The 16,187-nt window shown below is 53.8% G+C and overlaps 7 protein-coding genes across 7 annotated transcripts; 5 read left to right on the top strand and 2 right to left on the bottom strand.

The window, feature by feature from the left end:
* Positions 1-150: 150 nt before the first annotated feature.
* Positions 151-1,331, top strand: J4E79_007925 (uncharacterized protein; the record flags this gene model as incomplete). Its single annotated transcript, XM_049356787.1, has 3 exons — positions 151-205; positions 256-534; positions 583-1,331. 3 exons carry the CDS (start codon positions 151-153, stop codon positions 1,329-1,331), a joined length of 1,083 nt encoding a protein of 360 aa, XP_049208634.1.
* A 775-nt stretch (positions 1,332-2,106) lies between these two features.
* On the top strand, positions 2,107-2,572 carry J4E79_007924 (uncharacterized protein; the record flags this gene model as incomplete). Its single annotated transcript, XM_049356786.1, has 3 exons — positions 2,107-2,304; positions 2,359-2,482; positions 2,535-2,572. 3 exons carry the CDS (start codon positions 2,107-2,109, stop codon positions 2,570-2,572), a joined length of 360 nt encoding a protein of 119 aa, XP_049208633.1.
* Positions 2,573-3,032: 460 nt separating this feature from the next.
* On the top strand, positions 3,033-4,288 carry J4E79_007923 (uncharacterized protein; the record flags this gene model as incomplete). Its single annotated transcript, XM_049356785.1, has 2 exons — positions 3,033-3,369; positions 3,429-4,288. The coding sequence occupies 2 exons, from the start codon at positions 3,033-3,035 to the stop codon at positions 4,286-4,288; spliced, it is 1,197 nt and encodes a 398-aa protein (XP_049208632.1).
* A 2,365-nt stretch (positions 4,289-6,653) lies between these two features.
* J4E79_007922 (uncharacterized protein) lies at positions 6,654-7,694 on the top strand (the record flags this gene model as incomplete). The annotated part of the gene is made up of 1 exon (XM_049356784.1): positions 6,654-7,694. The coding sequence occupies one exon, from the start codon at positions 6,654-6,656 to the stop codon at positions 7,692-7,694; it is 1,041 nt and encodes a 346-aa protein (XP_049208631.1).
* A 113-nt stretch (positions 7,695-7,807) lies between these two features.
* On the bottom strand, positions 7,808-9,202 carry J4E79_007921 (uncharacterized protein; the record flags this gene model as incomplete). Its single annotated transcript, XM_049356783.1, has 1 exon — positions 7,808-9,202. One exon carries the CDS (start codon positions 9,200-9,202, stop codon positions 7,808-7,810), a length of 1,395 nt encoding a protein of 464 aa, XP_049208630.1.
* Positions 9,203-10,105: 903 nt separating this feature from the next.
* On the bottom strand, positions 10,106-11,064 carry J4E79_007920 (uncharacterized protein; the record flags this gene model as incomplete). Its single annotated transcript, XM_049356782.1, has 3 exons — positions 10,106-10,339; positions 10,388-10,700; positions 10,892-11,064. 3 exons carry the CDS (start codon positions 11,062-11,064, stop codon positions 10,106-10,108), a joined length of 720 nt encoding a protein of 239 aa, XP_049208629.1.
* A 766-nt stretch (positions 11,065-11,830) lies between these two features.
* On the top strand, positions 11,831-15,905 carry J4E79_007919 (uncharacterized protein; the record flags this gene model as incomplete). Its single annotated transcript, XM_049356781.1, has 2 exons — positions 11,831-15,064; positions 15,114-15,905. The coding sequence occupies 2 exons, from the start codon at positions 11,831-11,833 to the stop codon at positions 15,903-15,905; spliced, it is 4,026 nt and encodes a 1,341-aa protein (XP_049208628.1).
* Between the last annotated feature and the right edge of the window lie 282 nt (positions 15,906-16,187).

Raw genomic sequence — 16,187 nt, 5'->3', positions numbered from 1 at the left:
GGGACGCGAACCTCGGGAATCTCGTCGGGTAACGCTCTCCGCACTTGCACGGCTCCCTGGAGTCTAGACTCAGACGCGCGCCATGGGGTAGCTAGTGTGCTGTGGGTGCTGGCAGCGTCTTGCTGCCATTGCAAGCACCATCACAACACAATGGCAGATCAGAATGTAAGCAAGCTGGGCATCGCTTCGGCGACGCTCAAAGCCAGTACGCGCCTGCATCATCAGGTCAAAAGCAAGCACTAACATCTCCGACAGTGGGTTCTGCGCTGCAACGCTCCGTTACATCACCCTTCAAAGGCGAGAATGGCTCCAACACCTACTTCAAGGACGTCATGTTCGCCATGTTCCGGACCAATCTGGGAAACCTCGACCTGGCGCAAGACCGGTACATGAACGGCGCATCATCGACGCCTACGTACCTTCAGCATGCCGAAAAGTGCAAGTTCGTTCCAGATAGCATCAAGCTGCCTAGTGGAACACAAGCGCATTGGCTGGGTAGTAGGAGCGCGAAGAAGGTCTTTGTGTACTTCAATGGTCGGTCTCCGCTTTCCAAGATGAAGGGCATGTCACTGATATGAACAGGCGGTGGATATGTGATGCCATGCACACCAGGCCATATGCTGTGGCTCGATGACTTTCAAAAGGCTCTCGGTCCCGGCGTATCCGCGCTCCTCCTCGCGTACGATCTCGCACCAGAAGCCAGATATCCCAGCCAGCTGAAGCAGGCAGTCGAGCTGCTTCACCATCTCGTGCACGTTGAGGGGCGCAACCCTTCAGACCTGATTCTGGGCGGCGATTCGGCTGGCGGAAACCTTATACTCGGTCTGCTTTCGCACCTCGCACATCCACATCCCGAGATTGCGCCGTTGGAACTTCCATCCAAGATCCATGCCGCGCTTCTCATCTCACCATGGTGCTCTTTGACACAGACCAACACGCCAGCGTTCGTCACGAACGCACAACGCGACATGTTTGACGCGCGAACCCTTTCCCGCTGGGCGACTGCCTTCCTCGGCTCCTCTTCTCCATTTGCTGGCGACTTCTACAGCGAACCCGTTCTCGCAGCTCCGGAGTGGTGGGGCCCTGTTGCCGATTATGTGGAAGAGGTCTTGATTTGGGTGGGCGATAACGAGGTGCTGAAGGATGGCATTGAGGCATTCGCAAAGAAGTTCACGCAGGGCTTTGGCAGCAATGGTGGGCTGGCCACTACAGTTGTAACGCCAAAAGCGTGCCACGAAGAGATGGTCGTGGAGCGAATATTGGGTTACAAGGGCGATTCGGGCACCGGAAGTCAAGAAGTGGTGCAAAGCTGGGTCAAGGCGAAGCTGTGATTGTTGGAAGCTTGGATATCATACATATGTACGAATGAAAGACTTGGGCAACATGAGTTATGCGGCCGTGAAGACCACAATGCAGGTAGACTGAACCTTGGAATGGTGCCATGAGTTGCCAAAGATGACGTCTTCTTGGTCCCGCTCGGTGGTAGGAATAAAAGGCAAGGACGACGATTGTAAATTGGGTGGAGTGCGCAAGATACAGATCCAATGTAAGATGGCCTGTGGGGTATACGAGAATACGAGCCCGCGGAGAGGCATCCGTACTAGCGCGATCGGGGCCTTCGGAGACCGACCGCGGGTGATTGTTACACCTACGCATCAACGTCCTTCGTATAGCTCCTCGGATCTGGGAGGTCGGCGCCTCGGAGGCAATTAACTGTGTCGACATCTACGACGATCGCGTTTCCATGTTGCAATGTGGCTTCGTGGGCCTCGTGAGCACCATGAGGCTCGCCGCGGACCGGTCCTTGGTATCGTCGTGACCGCATCATTTGCCGCTGACCGACACAAGCGAGGTACCTGGACAACTACGCAGGGCGTTTTCGTTGTTTCGCCACGGATAATCACTCACAATCCTGTAGAAACACCACTAGTGATCGGACGAAAAGCAACATGGACTGCACTTTCATGACGCGCATGATAGAGTGCAAGTGAGATGCGGCTTAGGTGTGTCACCACACGCGTCATATCACCATCCACACGTACATAAGCTGCTGTCTTCAGGCTCTCCATCGAAATCATTCAAATACCAATCGAATTCCATCCCAAAATGCCTTTCACCACACAGCTCCGCACTATTTCCCGACCCTTCATCCAACAATCACATCTCTTCAAACGAACTTCCATCAGAATGTCTTCCACCAATGAGCATGGCCAGGGTGCATCGCACGCCACTGGTCAGAGTGCCGTCCCGAAGAAGGTCCAGGAGGCTGCACCCAAGGGTCTCGAGGAGAGCCTCCCTGAAGGTGTAAGTTGATTATATCTGCCAACCACGAAGTGAAGCATGTTAACATTGTCACAGGTCCACCCCACTGGCAGCAACCCCAACAGCCAGTCTACCAGCAAGACCCATGCTCTGAACGACGGCGAGGACTCAATCGTCCCCAAGAAGGTCCAAGAGATCGTTCCCGAGTCTGTCGAGCGAGGTAAGAGTTCTACATACAATGCAATAATGACGCGATTCTGACACACACGAAGCTCTTCCCAACTCGATCCACAATACCGGAGACCAGTAATCGCGTCTTACTACGTACCTAGGTAGTGCATGATTGGCAAATAGGAAGTTCACTGTATCATAATAATAACAATCAACGTCAACCCAAACGACATCGTGTTTGAAGCTGCTGTTTGTATTGATCATAGAAGAAATTGTTCCATCAACCCACTCAAGGAATACACTAAACCCCTACTTACAACCTATAGTGGAAGTAGAAGACGTTGGACTCAACATTGCCTTGAATTTCTATCCATCGTCGTTCTCATATCTATGCAAACCACAGCGTACCTTTCATCTTTGTAAGACATGTCACAGGGTTGTTCGCGCCGAAGGTTCCCGTCATCTGGTGTGTACCTGACGCTAGTGTCGAGCCGCGGTAAACATGACGTTGGCCGAGCCCCACCATCCCGCCAGGGCTCCAGATCTTTTCCTAGCCACCACGACAACACGCCTCTCTACCCACGTGTACGCATCTCACCATGGCCTCCGCAACGGCAGCCGACATCCAGGGTCCATCTCACCCAAACCCGGAAGGCCTCAACACATCGGCAAGCACGCAATTCCCGGCTGTCAACATCGGCACGCGCAACTCGGTACTCGCCCAGATCCAGGCCCTCGCAGTCGAGCGAAGCTTGAAGGATGCGTACCCGGACCGAACCTTCAACATCTGCCCCGTCGTGGTACAGGGCGACAGGGACAAGATCACACCCTTGCAGCAACTGAGTCAAGGCGAGAATGCGAAGAGTCTTTGGACGGGCGAATTGGAGAGCATGCTGGAGTCGGGCGATCTGGATATCATCGTTCACTGCTTGAAAGGTATGTTCTGGAGCTCGCGCATTGAAGCCTCGAACGAATCGGGCTGACTAGTAGAACAGACATGCCCACACAGCTGCCAGACCACCTCGAGATTGGTGCCATACTCCAGCGTGAAGATCCCCGCGATGCCCTCTTGATCTCCCCACGCCTGCCCAAGGAGACGACGTTAGCTACCCTTCCGCAAGGTGCCACCATCGGTACGTCATCGGTACGACGAGCTGCCACACTGAGGAAGCTATACCCACACTTGAAGTTCGCCGACCTCAGAGGCAACGTCGGCACGAGACTAGCGAAGCTCGATGCCGAAGACTCCCCGTACTCAGCTATCATCTTAGCGGCTGCTGGTTTGAAGCGAATGGGTCTCGACAACAGGATCACGCAGTATCTGAGCAGTACGAGCGGAGGTATGCTTCATGCGGTCGGTCAGGGCGCCCTAGGAATCGAGATCAGGAAGAAGGATGCAGCTATGAAAGACATCTTGAGCAGTGTTCGATGCGAGCGGACGACAAGAGCATGCTCGGCCGAGCGAGCGCTACTACGCACTCTGGAGGGGGGCTGCAGCGTGCCTATCGGCGTTGAGACATCATGGAGAGGTGGCAAGGGCCTCACTATCGGTGCACAACCAGCAAAGGACTACGATATCCACGGAAATGCGGTAGAAGAGGAAGAGCCAGATGTTGACGATCAAGAACTAGTGTTAAGAGCCATGGTGGTGAGCGTAGATGGCACGGAGTCTGTTGAGTACGAGGCAGCCCGCAAAGTCCGAAGCTCAGAGGAGGCAGAAGAGATGGGACAAGAGGTTGCCAAGGTCTTGATCGAGAAGGGCGCCGACAAGATCTTGAAAAAGATCAACGTAGAGAAGCAGTGGGCGGCCAAAAAGCAACTCGAGGAGCTACAAGCCAAGGCTGCCAGCTCATAGATCAACCGCTATAACGATCAATGTATTACGAATCAGTGAAGCACCCTCAGTCGCTGTTCTCGATGACAAGATGCTTTTCCGGGCCTTGCTCTGCTTCACTGGCTAATGAACACCAACATCTGTTTACGTGTTTGCGACCACATCTCTGGAAAGGAGTGCCATCTGAGTATCGATTACTGCCAGCAGACAGGACAGAGCAGAATGTTCACAAAGATACAGACACAGAAAGCTCGTTGGCGAAGTTGTGACTCTTGGCCGCCTCGATATATAAGAAGTTTCGAGTACGCAGAGTAAGACGTTTCTACTATCAACTCCCTCAAACTACTAAGCACAAGCCTTTAATCGCTGGAAAACATATCGTTGAGATCATCTCTCCGCTCCAAAACACCATACCCACGTCATCGTGCGCAAAGCCATATACCAAAGATCATCTCTACCCAAGGACTTCATCAACTTTTACTCCCGACATGTGCGAAGAAAGATGGACTCAGTACAAGGACTGCAACCACGAGCATATCCCAATGAGGCGAACTATACGCTGTCACCGACTCGAAGACGATGTCAACGCAAGGCAGTGTCCGCGGTACAGTCGCGTGCGGCGGACCATCGGGTATCCGGATATGTGCGGCACCTGTAGGGCAAACGGGGCTGTTCCTGACGAGGGATTCAAGGGTGGAAGATGGGATAGTCGGTAGGTTCTACTGGAAGAACAAGCAGAGGGGATTACGAGGGTGATTTGACAGTCATGCGAGGGGGTGTTTGGAAATGTCTAAAATAATGAACAGTTGTTGGCTGACTTGTATCCTATGAGACATGTGCCACTTTTCGATATCGGCAGTAATCAGTCAGAAGTGAGGAAATTGACTTTGACTTGTATGTTTCATTGATTGAGGGCTCCTTGATGGAAAGAGAACGCTAAGACAAGGAAACTGAGGCCAATCAGGTATAACTGAACAGTCTCATTATCATTCCGATACTGAAATCATAGTACTCATCTTGGTCGTCTTGACGATATGGCTTTTTTGTTTGAAGGCGACTTTATTTTAGGAGTGGTGTTGCGAGCTGGCGACGACCTGGACCCCGGGAGCTTCGAGAAGTTTGTCAGCCGCTAAATCACGTGATACCGCGCCTTGTCGCTGGCGGAGTTAACTCTAGGACGCACGATCGGTGCGGCACCTTCGGGTCTTCGCGTTTGAGACATGATGAACATGGTAGCTTGCAGGAACTTCGGGCTCAAGCTCTCTTCTCTTCCTACATCTAACCCCGCTGTCGAATTTTCCGTTGGATATATTACCGCTCTCTCAAGAAATTCGTTGTACCTTGTCCTGAGTGTATCGACTACCTCATCGCCAGGTTCGCTTCGCAGCGACACACGGCGCTCATAGACCCGTACGCGTCGAGAACCCGCGCCGCATCGCCCAACAATCGCTCCAAGCGATATTAAACTCACCGTCTATACTCAATCACGCAGTTCGAACGGAGTCCAGTACAAAAGCATCGTACTGGCATTGCTAGTTGCATCGTTGCTGCCGCCAAACGCGACGCGTGCGCGACACTAAGCCCTGGAGGGCTTGTCCCGCACTAGCTTCGTCCGCAGGCATTGACCCACTTCATTATGGGCATTCCGGGGTGTGTGCGCCTCACGAGACTAGATCAACTAATAGCGTTAACTCCTCACCATCAGTTTACGACGGTCAATCGAAGCATGCGAGGAGATTATACCCATAGCACAGCTTGCCGAGGAGCACTATGCAGAATATGGAAGGCCATTAAAGATCGCGGTCGACGAAGCAGACTGGAGATTTCATTCCGTGTCACCAGCTCAGATACAGGCAATGCGCAAGAGTCAGACAGCCTGGATATTCTTCTTACTGTTAGAGTCAATGACTAACTCCCTGACACAGATGAGCCGCGCTGTAACCCGTTGGAACGGGGTATCTTTCATCGTATTTGCAAGATCCTTCCCTTGAACATCCGCCTCGTGTTCGTGAGCGATGGACCAGATGTCCCACCAAAACGTGGCCGAGATGCTGGACGCCGGGTAGATCGCAAACAACGTGCGCTTTTGAACGAGATCCTGGATGGACTTGGAGTGGCTCATATCGAGGCACCTGGAGAAGCCGAAGCTGAGTGTTGTCGCTTGCAAACTCTTGGTCTTGTTGATGCTGTCTGGTCAACAGACTCTGATTGCTTGATGTTTGGATGTACCTTTTGGATCCGAGATCACCGAATAAGCACAGACACATCCAAAAAGACCCAGCACACTGCCGAAAGCAAGAGGGACGAGAAGCGGGTTAGAGTGGTCCACGCTGACAAGCTCAAGGAGAAATGCCGACTAGATCGCCAGGGATGCGTGCTGTTCGCCATGCTTGCAGGTGGCGACTACAACGTAGGAGGCCTTCTGAAATGCGGTGCTGACAATGCCCTGAAAGCAGCTCAAGCGAGTCTTGGTCGCAGCCTCTGCAGCAGACAAAGCCAAGAGGAGTGTAGCAAATGGGGTGCTGTTACCCTCAGTAACTTCTTCAAGAGAACAGCGCCGGGAATCACTGTCCCTCCAAACTTTCCACGATACGAGCTTCTACAGTTCTACAACCAACCCAAAGTACATTCGGATGACTGGCTCCGGGACCATGCTAGAGAGAACATGGACTACGACCATCCACCTCGTGAGACACATCTGTTCCTCAAAGCGTGTCCGCCAATCAACATGTTCTGGAAAAAGTACCTCAACCAGGTCGGCCCCATACTGCTCTCTCGCATGCTTGCAGCATGGGACGAGCCATTGCCTGGGACGGCTCCGTATGGCCTCACTCTCGTGAACACACGGCAGACGGCTACAACGGCCCAATCATCTCACGCCCCGCTAGAGCGGAAGGTCAAATTCAGAGCGTTTGATGTCACCGAACTGAAAGTACAGGACTTGGCCGCATACGTAACACAGAGAGACAAGCCGATCCCAGATATCAACGAGGCACCTGGCCATATTGTCACTTACGAAATGCCAGCATTTCTCCTACGCAAGGTCTTGCCGATTCCCACACCGACAGTAACGAAGCCTAGTGGAGCAGAAGATTCGCTGAAGCGAAAGCATTCAACCTCTGATAGGCAAGACACGAGTAGCCCAGTTTCATCAAAGAAGATGCGCCAGCCTGCCAAACCTGCGACTCCTGTCACACAGCCCTCCATTACGGTTTTAGGTAAATTCGCATCTTCTCCGATGCAGAGCAGCACTCTGGTCACACCCTCAAAGCACTCACTCCAACATTCACCCTTGGCTTCCACCACATCCCCCGCCACACCCGTAAACCTGTCAGATGACGGCCTGCGCAGACCTCAGCCGCGAGGACCTAGACAAAGTCCGAGTGAACGGTTCGCACTCTTGCTTCGGAGCGTCAAGAAAGAGTGAAGGCGATGTAAGGATTACGTTCACCGAATGCGCATGCTTATATTATGCGAAAAAGGACCGTGGGTATCATTGAATGAAAGTAGCTACAACCGCAAATTCTATGCCATCAATGTCTATTGCTGTGGTTTGTACACCATACCTCCCGTCCTCGTATAAGCGTCTGTGCTCGCCGGCCCAGCCCACCGTCTACTAACCTCCTCTCTGTGCTTGACCTCCCTCTCGTTCTGCACAGTGACGCAGCAACAGCAGCAACATCCCTTGAGCAGATCGCTCCCAAAACTGCCTTCAAGTTTATACGCCCGCCGAATGCGTGTCCGTTGAAGCATAGGGAATAGCCACCACAGTCCACAGGAAAGGCCCATGACCATGCAGTGTCCATTCGTGGAGCTGTGACCAAGCATATCCGTGGGATCTTTCTTCGCGGATTTCTGGGACAGGCGGTATGAAGTGCGGCCGTACAAGATGCAAGGGCAGAACAGACCTGTAAGGCAGGTGGAAGGGTCGGGGCTGCATGCGCAGATGCCGTTTGACCATTCGTGTGATTTCTCTAGCTCCATGTTTGGGTGCGATATCTGGCCTGGCTGGTGTGCAGCAAAATCGAGGCCGTTGGGGCCGTGTGCGGCGTCTGGGGAGAATACGGCGTGGAAGTTGCTGTTCTGGTTCGAGAAACCGTGTGGTGAATAGGGCTCGTTCGGATACGGCGAGGTTCGGAGCGTGGGGGAGGTTGGAACATCTCGCGGCTGTTCTTTGTGCATCGAGTTGGCGGAGATGGGCGTCATCGGTGTCTTGTGTGGTAGCGGCGAGGTTTGATGTGTGCCCGACGGGGGCGTAGGAGGGATGGGCGGCATGGCATACGTCCGGATATTCGTATTGATGGGTGACAGGTTGCTCATCTGCCGAGCGTGCCTGCTCTGCTGAGTCTCGACCTGGGGTATCTGATGAACAGGTTCTGGTTGTGGTATTGGCGAAACTGGGGAAAAGTGTTGCGCTTGCGGAGCATGCTGAGGCGAGTTGGGCGAGACGGGGGGTTTAACGTCATGCGCATAAGACGGCGGCATGTAAGCTGTTTGCGATTGGGGCGGAATGATCGGGAGCTGCGCGTCAAGCATCGATTGGGGGCGAGGGTCGATCGGCGTGTATCCCACTGGCGATGTTGGTAGGGAGATGGGCATGGAATGTGGCATGGGCGGATCATTCGGCGAAGATGTGTATACGAAAGCACGCATTTCTGCGGGTGTCTGCGCATACGAGAAGTGCCGTGATGAATCTGTGTTGACTTGAGGTTGCTGAGGCCGCTGAGGTTGCTGAGGCTGCTGAGGCTGTGCCGGCTGCTGGTATTGCTGAGGTTGATGATACTGCTGAGGCTGATGCTGTGGTGCTTGCTGTTGCGGCTGTGTATAGGCCGGGGCCTCATCCTCGAGAGGTTGTTGCCATGAGAACCTGTTGTGCTGCTGGGAACTCATCTGAGGCTGGAGCTGCTGATTCTGTCCATGCTGTCGGGGATCCATGATGCGCGATTGTTCCTAAAGGAAGTCCACTTGCAACGAGGTGCTTCTAACAGAGAAGACGTGTTGTGTGCTATATCGTATGTGAAACCGGTGTTTACTCTGTCAGCGGGAGCTCCCGGTGGCACAGTCGTTATGAGCTGTTGGCTGTTGGAGGTGAGCTGGAATATGGATGGGATCAAGCCGGGGACCAGGAGGTCTGATATCAGGTCAAAGGGCTGCACGTCAGGTACATGCACAAGTACGAGGTCCAAAGAAAGGCAGCCCTGCATCAGAGCCGCCTATCGCTCCGGTTGGCTCTTGGCCATGCTTCATGTCATAGGCGAGCAGCATAGTGGACGCAGATTCGTAGAGCTCCCGCCGTAAGATGGCTCTCTTTTTAGACTTGCAGTGAGGCGCGGGCTTGGCCAATTGAGGTTGGAGGTGAGGTGTGACAACGCTGTGGAGCGAGTCGGTCGGCGCTTACGGGTGGCTCGGCCCCAACGTGCAGACCAATCACGAGGCCCTCCCCTCCACTACGCGTTTTCGGCCACCGTTCCTGGGTCGCATTTAGGGCCCTTCTCTTGCATCCGGACAAAGACTCCTCATAATTGGAAAACGCCGCAGTTTGAAGAACAACGAGCACAGCCCGGTGGCGCAGAAACTGCGGGTCCGGGATTGTTCACGTGTTTCAATGCGATCGAGCCATGTCCTACGAGTGCAATGCCATGACAGCACTGGGCACGTGGATAAAGACACTGTGCTTGGAACTCCACATGTACCTTCGCAGGTGAGACACACAAAATTCACGTTTGAAGTGGTGACAAGTTTGATTCGGGACTATACAAGGGCGGCGGAATGCGCGCTCGCCGTAAAGGTATTATATGAATCGAGATAGTGAGGGCCGGGACGAGATAAGGGTATGATCTATGCGTCCTTGTCCTGCTGGGCCTTTCCACGCTCCTCCTTGTTTTCCGCGCCTGGACGCTCAGTGGAGACGGTTCCTTGCAGCTTAGCGGTCTCGGCAACGCCCTCGCCCTTTTTGCTCTTCTCTTCCTGCTTGGAGATCTGCGAGGTGTGGTGGGTGTTGTCGTTGGAGAGTCCCTTTTGCTTGCCAGACATCTCGTTCTGGCTCTTGGTCTCGTCCTTACGGGGGTCGGGCTGTACTAGTTAGCGTCCTGTGAGCAATGAGCATGTTGATACACTGACCTTGTCGGACTGGTCAGGAGATTGGCTGTCCTTCTCCTCGCTGTTCTCCTTGGTAGGCTTCTCCGGGTTCTGCTGATCGCTCTTTGGCTTCTCCTCAGACTCATCCTTGGATTCGTCCTTAGACTCGTCCTTAGATTCCTCCTCGGGCTCATCCTCCTTGTTCTCCTCTCCGACGGTAGATCCGGTACCAGTCTTCTCAGCACCTCCCTCGCCGTGTGGGTCGCCAAGAGGGTGGTGTTCAGCGCCGTGGTCCGTGTTCTGGGTTAGGACAATGTAGAGACCAACACCGGTGCCGACGACGGCTGAGGCCATCCTGGATATCTCGGTCAGCATCAGGTATTTGATAGAAATTGACACAATGTATACACAGCTTGGCTGCTTTACAAAAGCGGAATAGCACTTCCACACGCCAACTACTCAATTCGAGGGCTGTGTGCTTCCTAACGGTAACACGCTATATCCGCATTCGCGCTCATCTGCATAATCGAAATGGAATTGACATACCATGGGATGTCGCTGCTCTTAGCCTCGCCCTCGGGACCGTGGCCGCTGGCGTAGGTTCGGCGTTGGACAGCTCGTTGCCATGGCTGGAGCTCGGCAGCGCGGATAGACCTCGCCGGGCGAGCTGCGCGTGCCAATGAAGAAGCGCGGAGAGCAGAAGACCTGATGAAAGACATGGTGAAGCTGTAGAGAGACGAATTGAAGCTCGCGACGGGCAATTGATGGTAGACTCGGAGTTGGGATGCGCGCAAGAGAAGATCACGTCAGTCAGAATTATCGGTACGTCACATTGTGGCCCCTGCTTCCGAGGTCTAGCTCCGCGTTCTTGCATCACGTGTGCTCGACCTCGAAGACTCGCCAACCTGCGCGAGGCTGCAGAGCCATCGCGTAACGATTGTACACGTAGTATCAAATCATTGTTCGTAGAGCTCGCGTAAGAGTGTTTCATCATGCTTTGTGAATGAAAGAAATTATGTGAAGACAATGCCATCTGCTCACACCTGATACAAAGGAAAAGCTGAACACTATAGAGCCTATGTTGACGTCAGGTCTCTACTTTGCATAGCTTGATCTTGATGTAGGCTCTAGGATGTTTAGTTTTCCCTTGTATAAGGTGTTGACGCGTTTGGAGCAGCTCTTGGATACCCTGTAATTGCACAGAGGCCGTGCGCGGGTTGGAGCTCTGAAAGCGACGCAGGCAACAATTGTCCAAAAGCTCCTCCAACCCGGCCACTGGTGCCTCCCTCGCATACTAAAACTGCAGCTCCCTCACAAGCTGTTTCCCTTCTCTCCCTCCCTTCCGCTCCCCACCGCGACTTTGAAGCTGTACAGCACCGTCAACCCCGCCAAAGCTGCCCCGCCACACCACACGCGCCCCAGACTGCGGGCTCACATCTGTGATACCAGACGCGCGAAGTGCTGCAGGCCTTCTAAACACCAGCCATGGCGCCCTCTTCGGTCCCGCCCAACCCCACCTCCCACAATGTCGCCCAGCTGCTCCCCCGCTTCGCCGACGATGACCCCGATTTCCGCTTCATGGCCCTGAGCGACCTGCACGACATCCTCCTCATAGCTCACCCCGGCCTCCTCCTCCACGATGATGTCGTCTCGGCCAAGACGGTCGAGGGTCTCCTCACAACACTGGTGGACACCAACGGCGAGGTCCAGAACCAGGCCATCAAGTGCTTGGGCCCTTTCGTCAACAAGATCAGCGATAAGACGCTGCCTGTCATGATCGACAAGCTCTCTACGCTTCCCACTGGCAACACGGTCGACCAGTCTATACCCGCTATGGCCCTCCGCGAAGTCGTCATAACCCTTCCCCGTCCTACCACCGGTGCTGCGCGCAGCAAGTCGGTACAAGATGCATACAGCGCCATCAGCAAGGTCCTGATACCGCGTCTGATTGGATACAATGTTATACAACCAGCACAGCAGGGCCTGACACAACCGCCCAAGGGCATGTTGGAGTCAGACCTGGAGAAGGGCTCGGACAGCAACGCTCTTGACGTTCTCATCGAAGTCGCCAAGTGCTTTGGTCCTATGTTGCAGGATGTAGAAATCCAGGCTTTGCAGCAGATCACCTTCGCCATCCTCGAAAACGACCGGGCTAGCTCTATGATGAAGAAGAAGTCCGTCACTGCCATCTCGGTCCTGGCTGGTTACTTCTCAGACCAGCTTCTGAGCAGTTTCCTTTCAAAGGTCATCGAACTTCTGCGCGATCCCCACCTCACTCGCAGCAAGCGGAAGCTGTACATTACTATCTTAGGCTCCATGGCCCGATCGATCCCGCGCAAATTCGGACCTTACCTAAAGACGCTGGCGCCCTTTGTCCTGAGCGTCTTGAGCACACAGGAGCAAGACGAGGAGATGGATGTCTCAGACGATGAGGGTGAGCGCGACCCCGAAATCGACGAGGTGCTCGAAGCCGCCCTTATTGCCTTGGACGGGTTCCTTGCCTCCTGCCCGCAAGACATGCGCATGTACACCGACGAAACCATCGAAGCCGCGACGCGCTACCTCAAGTACGACCCTAATCTGGCGCAAGAGGACGACGATGAGGACGATGATGACATGCCAAGCGACGAAGAAGACGCGCTCGAGGGCGATGACTTTGAAGAGGAGACGGGTTATGATGACGACGAGGACGCAAGCTGGAAGGTCCGTAGGTGTGCGGCCAAGGTACTTTACACTCTGATCTCCACGCGGAGTAACGGCGATCTTCTCGACGACGGAACTCTCTATGACCGGGTTGCGCCAGCGCTTATAACACGATTCAAAGAGCGGGAAGACAACGTACGCTTGGAGGTCCTGGCCACTCTATCCAACTTGATCAAGAAGTCGGGTGACGGACCCTCGCCTGTCAAGTTCGCCGACGAGACTCCTCAGAGTGGCACAATGCCACCACCGCCAAGCAAGAAGCGTCGTCGCGGCGGTAGCGATGCCAGCATGTTTGATCTGCAGGGTAGTTCGTCCTTGTCAATGGGCTATGCTTCACCCGCACCAGCTGGCACGCCTCCAGTCGGCCCTCGCGCAAGCTTAGCTAAGATCAGCCCGGAAATCGTCAAGGGCATCGCGCAGCTTCTGAAGCAGTCATCATGCCCGCCTACCACCAAGCAAGCGTCCATCTCTTTGATCAAGGACATCGTCATCACCCAGCGTGGTGGTCTCGATGGGTACCTCAACCAACTGATCAACCCTGTTGTAGAAGCTGCGAAGATTACTGGCGGTTCGACAAGTAGTGCTTCCGCCACCGCTAACACCTTACGCACCCAAGCTCTGCAGTTGATAGGAGCCATCGCCGATACTCACTCGTCTAAATCTATCCAGCCATATGTAGCGGCTATCATTGACGCGCTCCTCCGTGGGGTCAAGGATAAGTACAGCAAGTTGTCTATCGAAGCTCTGGCAGCAACAGAGCAGGTCATCAAGGCCCTCACACCTCCCCGAGCTGCTACAGCAGGAACGGAGAACCAGCAGCATCTAGAGCAATTGTTCGATGCGTTAGTCAACCGCATATCAGCGAACGACGCCGACGTGGAAGTTCGACGGAGTGCTATTCACGTCCTTGGATTGTTGCTTGGTAGGAGCTCTGGTGAACAAGGCCTCCTCTCCTCGTCAAAGCGAACGGCTGGACTTGAACTTCTGGTAGAACGCCTGAAGAACGAATTGACAAGGCTTGCTTCAGTACGTGCTGTTGATTCTGTCGCTGCCCACACCAAGGCGCAAAATGAGTTGTCAGCCAAATGGGTACAGAATGTCGCACTGGAACTTGCTGCACAATTACGGAAAGCCAGTCGCGTATTACGCGGTGCCAGCCTAAGCGCGCTACGCACTCTCTCATTGAATTCGCTATCACGAAGCCAACTCGACAACAAGACAAAAGCACAGGTGGTGGAGATGCTGCTTCCGCTGCTGAACGCCAGCGACCTGCACCTCCTCGGACCGGCTCTTATCATCCTGGCTACATTCGTCAAGGACGACGCGCAAGTCATCATGACGCCCAGCCTCAACGATGCCCTTTGTCAAGTCGCTCAAGGCTCGATAAGCGGAACGCCGTTGGATGCACTCCTCCAGCTAGTACGCACTATCGGAGAGCAAGGCGCCGGAAAGGCCTTGATGCAAGCACTGCTACAACAAGTCGGTGTATCTGGGCATCCAGAGGTGGTAGGCAAGGTCATTGGTAACTTGCTTGTATATGGTGGCAACAGTGTTGGCGTAAAACTTGAGCAGTTCATCACCGAGCTTGAGACGGCACAAGACGACAAGCGCAAGTGTCTTGCCCTGGTAGTGCTTGGAGAATCTGCATTGCGCCTTGGTTCGCAATCTACCATCGATCCCAAATTGTTCATCAAGTACTTCTCTGCTAAGTCCGAGAACGTACCACTTGCGGCCGCTGTTGCGCTTGGCCGAGCCGGTGCTGGAAGTGTCAGCAAATATCTTCCCGTCATTCTGTCATCTATGGGCCAGCCTTCTTCACCGCAGTATCTGTTCCTACACGCTATCAAGGAAGTCCTTCAGCACGACGACACGGAGTCGGAGATCATCCCGTACACATCAACACTGTGGGAAAACCTCGTTGTTGCTTCGCAGCTCGAAGACAACAAAGCGATCGGTGCAGAGTGCATTGGCAGGCTTACTATCATTGACCCGAAGACGTACCTTCCTCAACTTCAGGTAAGCCCTCATAGTTTTGTTTATTTTCAACAGCTAACTTATAATCTAGGCGTTCTTGAACGACCGCAAGGAAAGCTTACGCGCCATGGTCATTTCTGCTCTACGATACACCTTCACCGATACCGATGAAGCCTACGACGAATACCTCCGCCCCATCGTTGTGCCCATGCTTGTACAGATGCTCAACGAGCCTGATCTCGAGAATCGCCGTCTTGCGCTTATGACGTTCAACTCCGCCATGCACAACAAGCCTGACATTATCCTCCCTGCGCTCGACCAGCTGCTTCCACTGGCCATGAAGGAGACTGTCATCAAGCCTGAGCTTATCCGCGAGGTGCAAATGGGTCCATTCAAGCTCAAGGTCGACGATGGCTTAGAGATCCGCAAGAGCGCATACGAGACCCTCTATGCTCTTCTTGAGAAGGCCTTTGCACGGCTGTCACCCATCGAGGTCTCCGACTTCTTCGATCGCATTGTCGCTGGTATCACCGACGAGCATGACATTCGAGTTCTGTGCAACCTCATGCTCACCAAGCTCATGGTCATTGCACCAGATCAGGTCCGCTCGCGTCTGGATTCTCTTGCCGAGAACTTCCGCACTGTACTTGCCGTCAAGCCAAAAGAGAATGCTGTCAAGCAGGAGATCGAGAAGATTCACGAAGGCGCCAAGGGCGTGCTCAAAGTGTCAATGCAGCTTAACAAGCAAATGGGCACCGAAGCCGGTATTGGTCAGGACGATTCACAGTCTCGCATCTGGGCACAGTACTGGGATCAGATCCAGAAGGAACATGAGAAGGGTCTAAAGGCTGTTGCAGAGGAGCTCAAGGAGCGTGATCGCTAGCGGCGCACAACTAGGCCCCCTCTCTGGTACCTCAACAAGTACCCAAGCGATCCTTCCCATCCGTTATATTTCAGTTTCCGCTAAAAGTTTGCGCGATGAGATAGCACTAGAAGGACATGAAAGGATGTTCAAATGCATGGTTTGAGAATGGCGCGAAAATGGGAAGTAGAGGAGGCATTTGGCGATCGCATCGACGCGATATGAATACGAAACATAATACCATCCAAATCATCCCGGGTGAGCTCTAGCATGCGCAGTGATGTTGTGACAGGACCTATACCA

Source organism: Alternaria viburni (genome assembly GCF_023758015.1).
Source record: "Alternaria viburni strain BMP 2772 chromosome Unknown scaffold_18, whole genome shotgun sequence".
Lineage (NCBI taxonomy): Eukaryota > Fungi > Ascomycota > Dothideomycetes > Pleosporales > Pleosporaceae > Alternaria > Alternaria viburni.
This window is presented reverse-complemented; position numbering and strand designations above follow the sequence as displayed.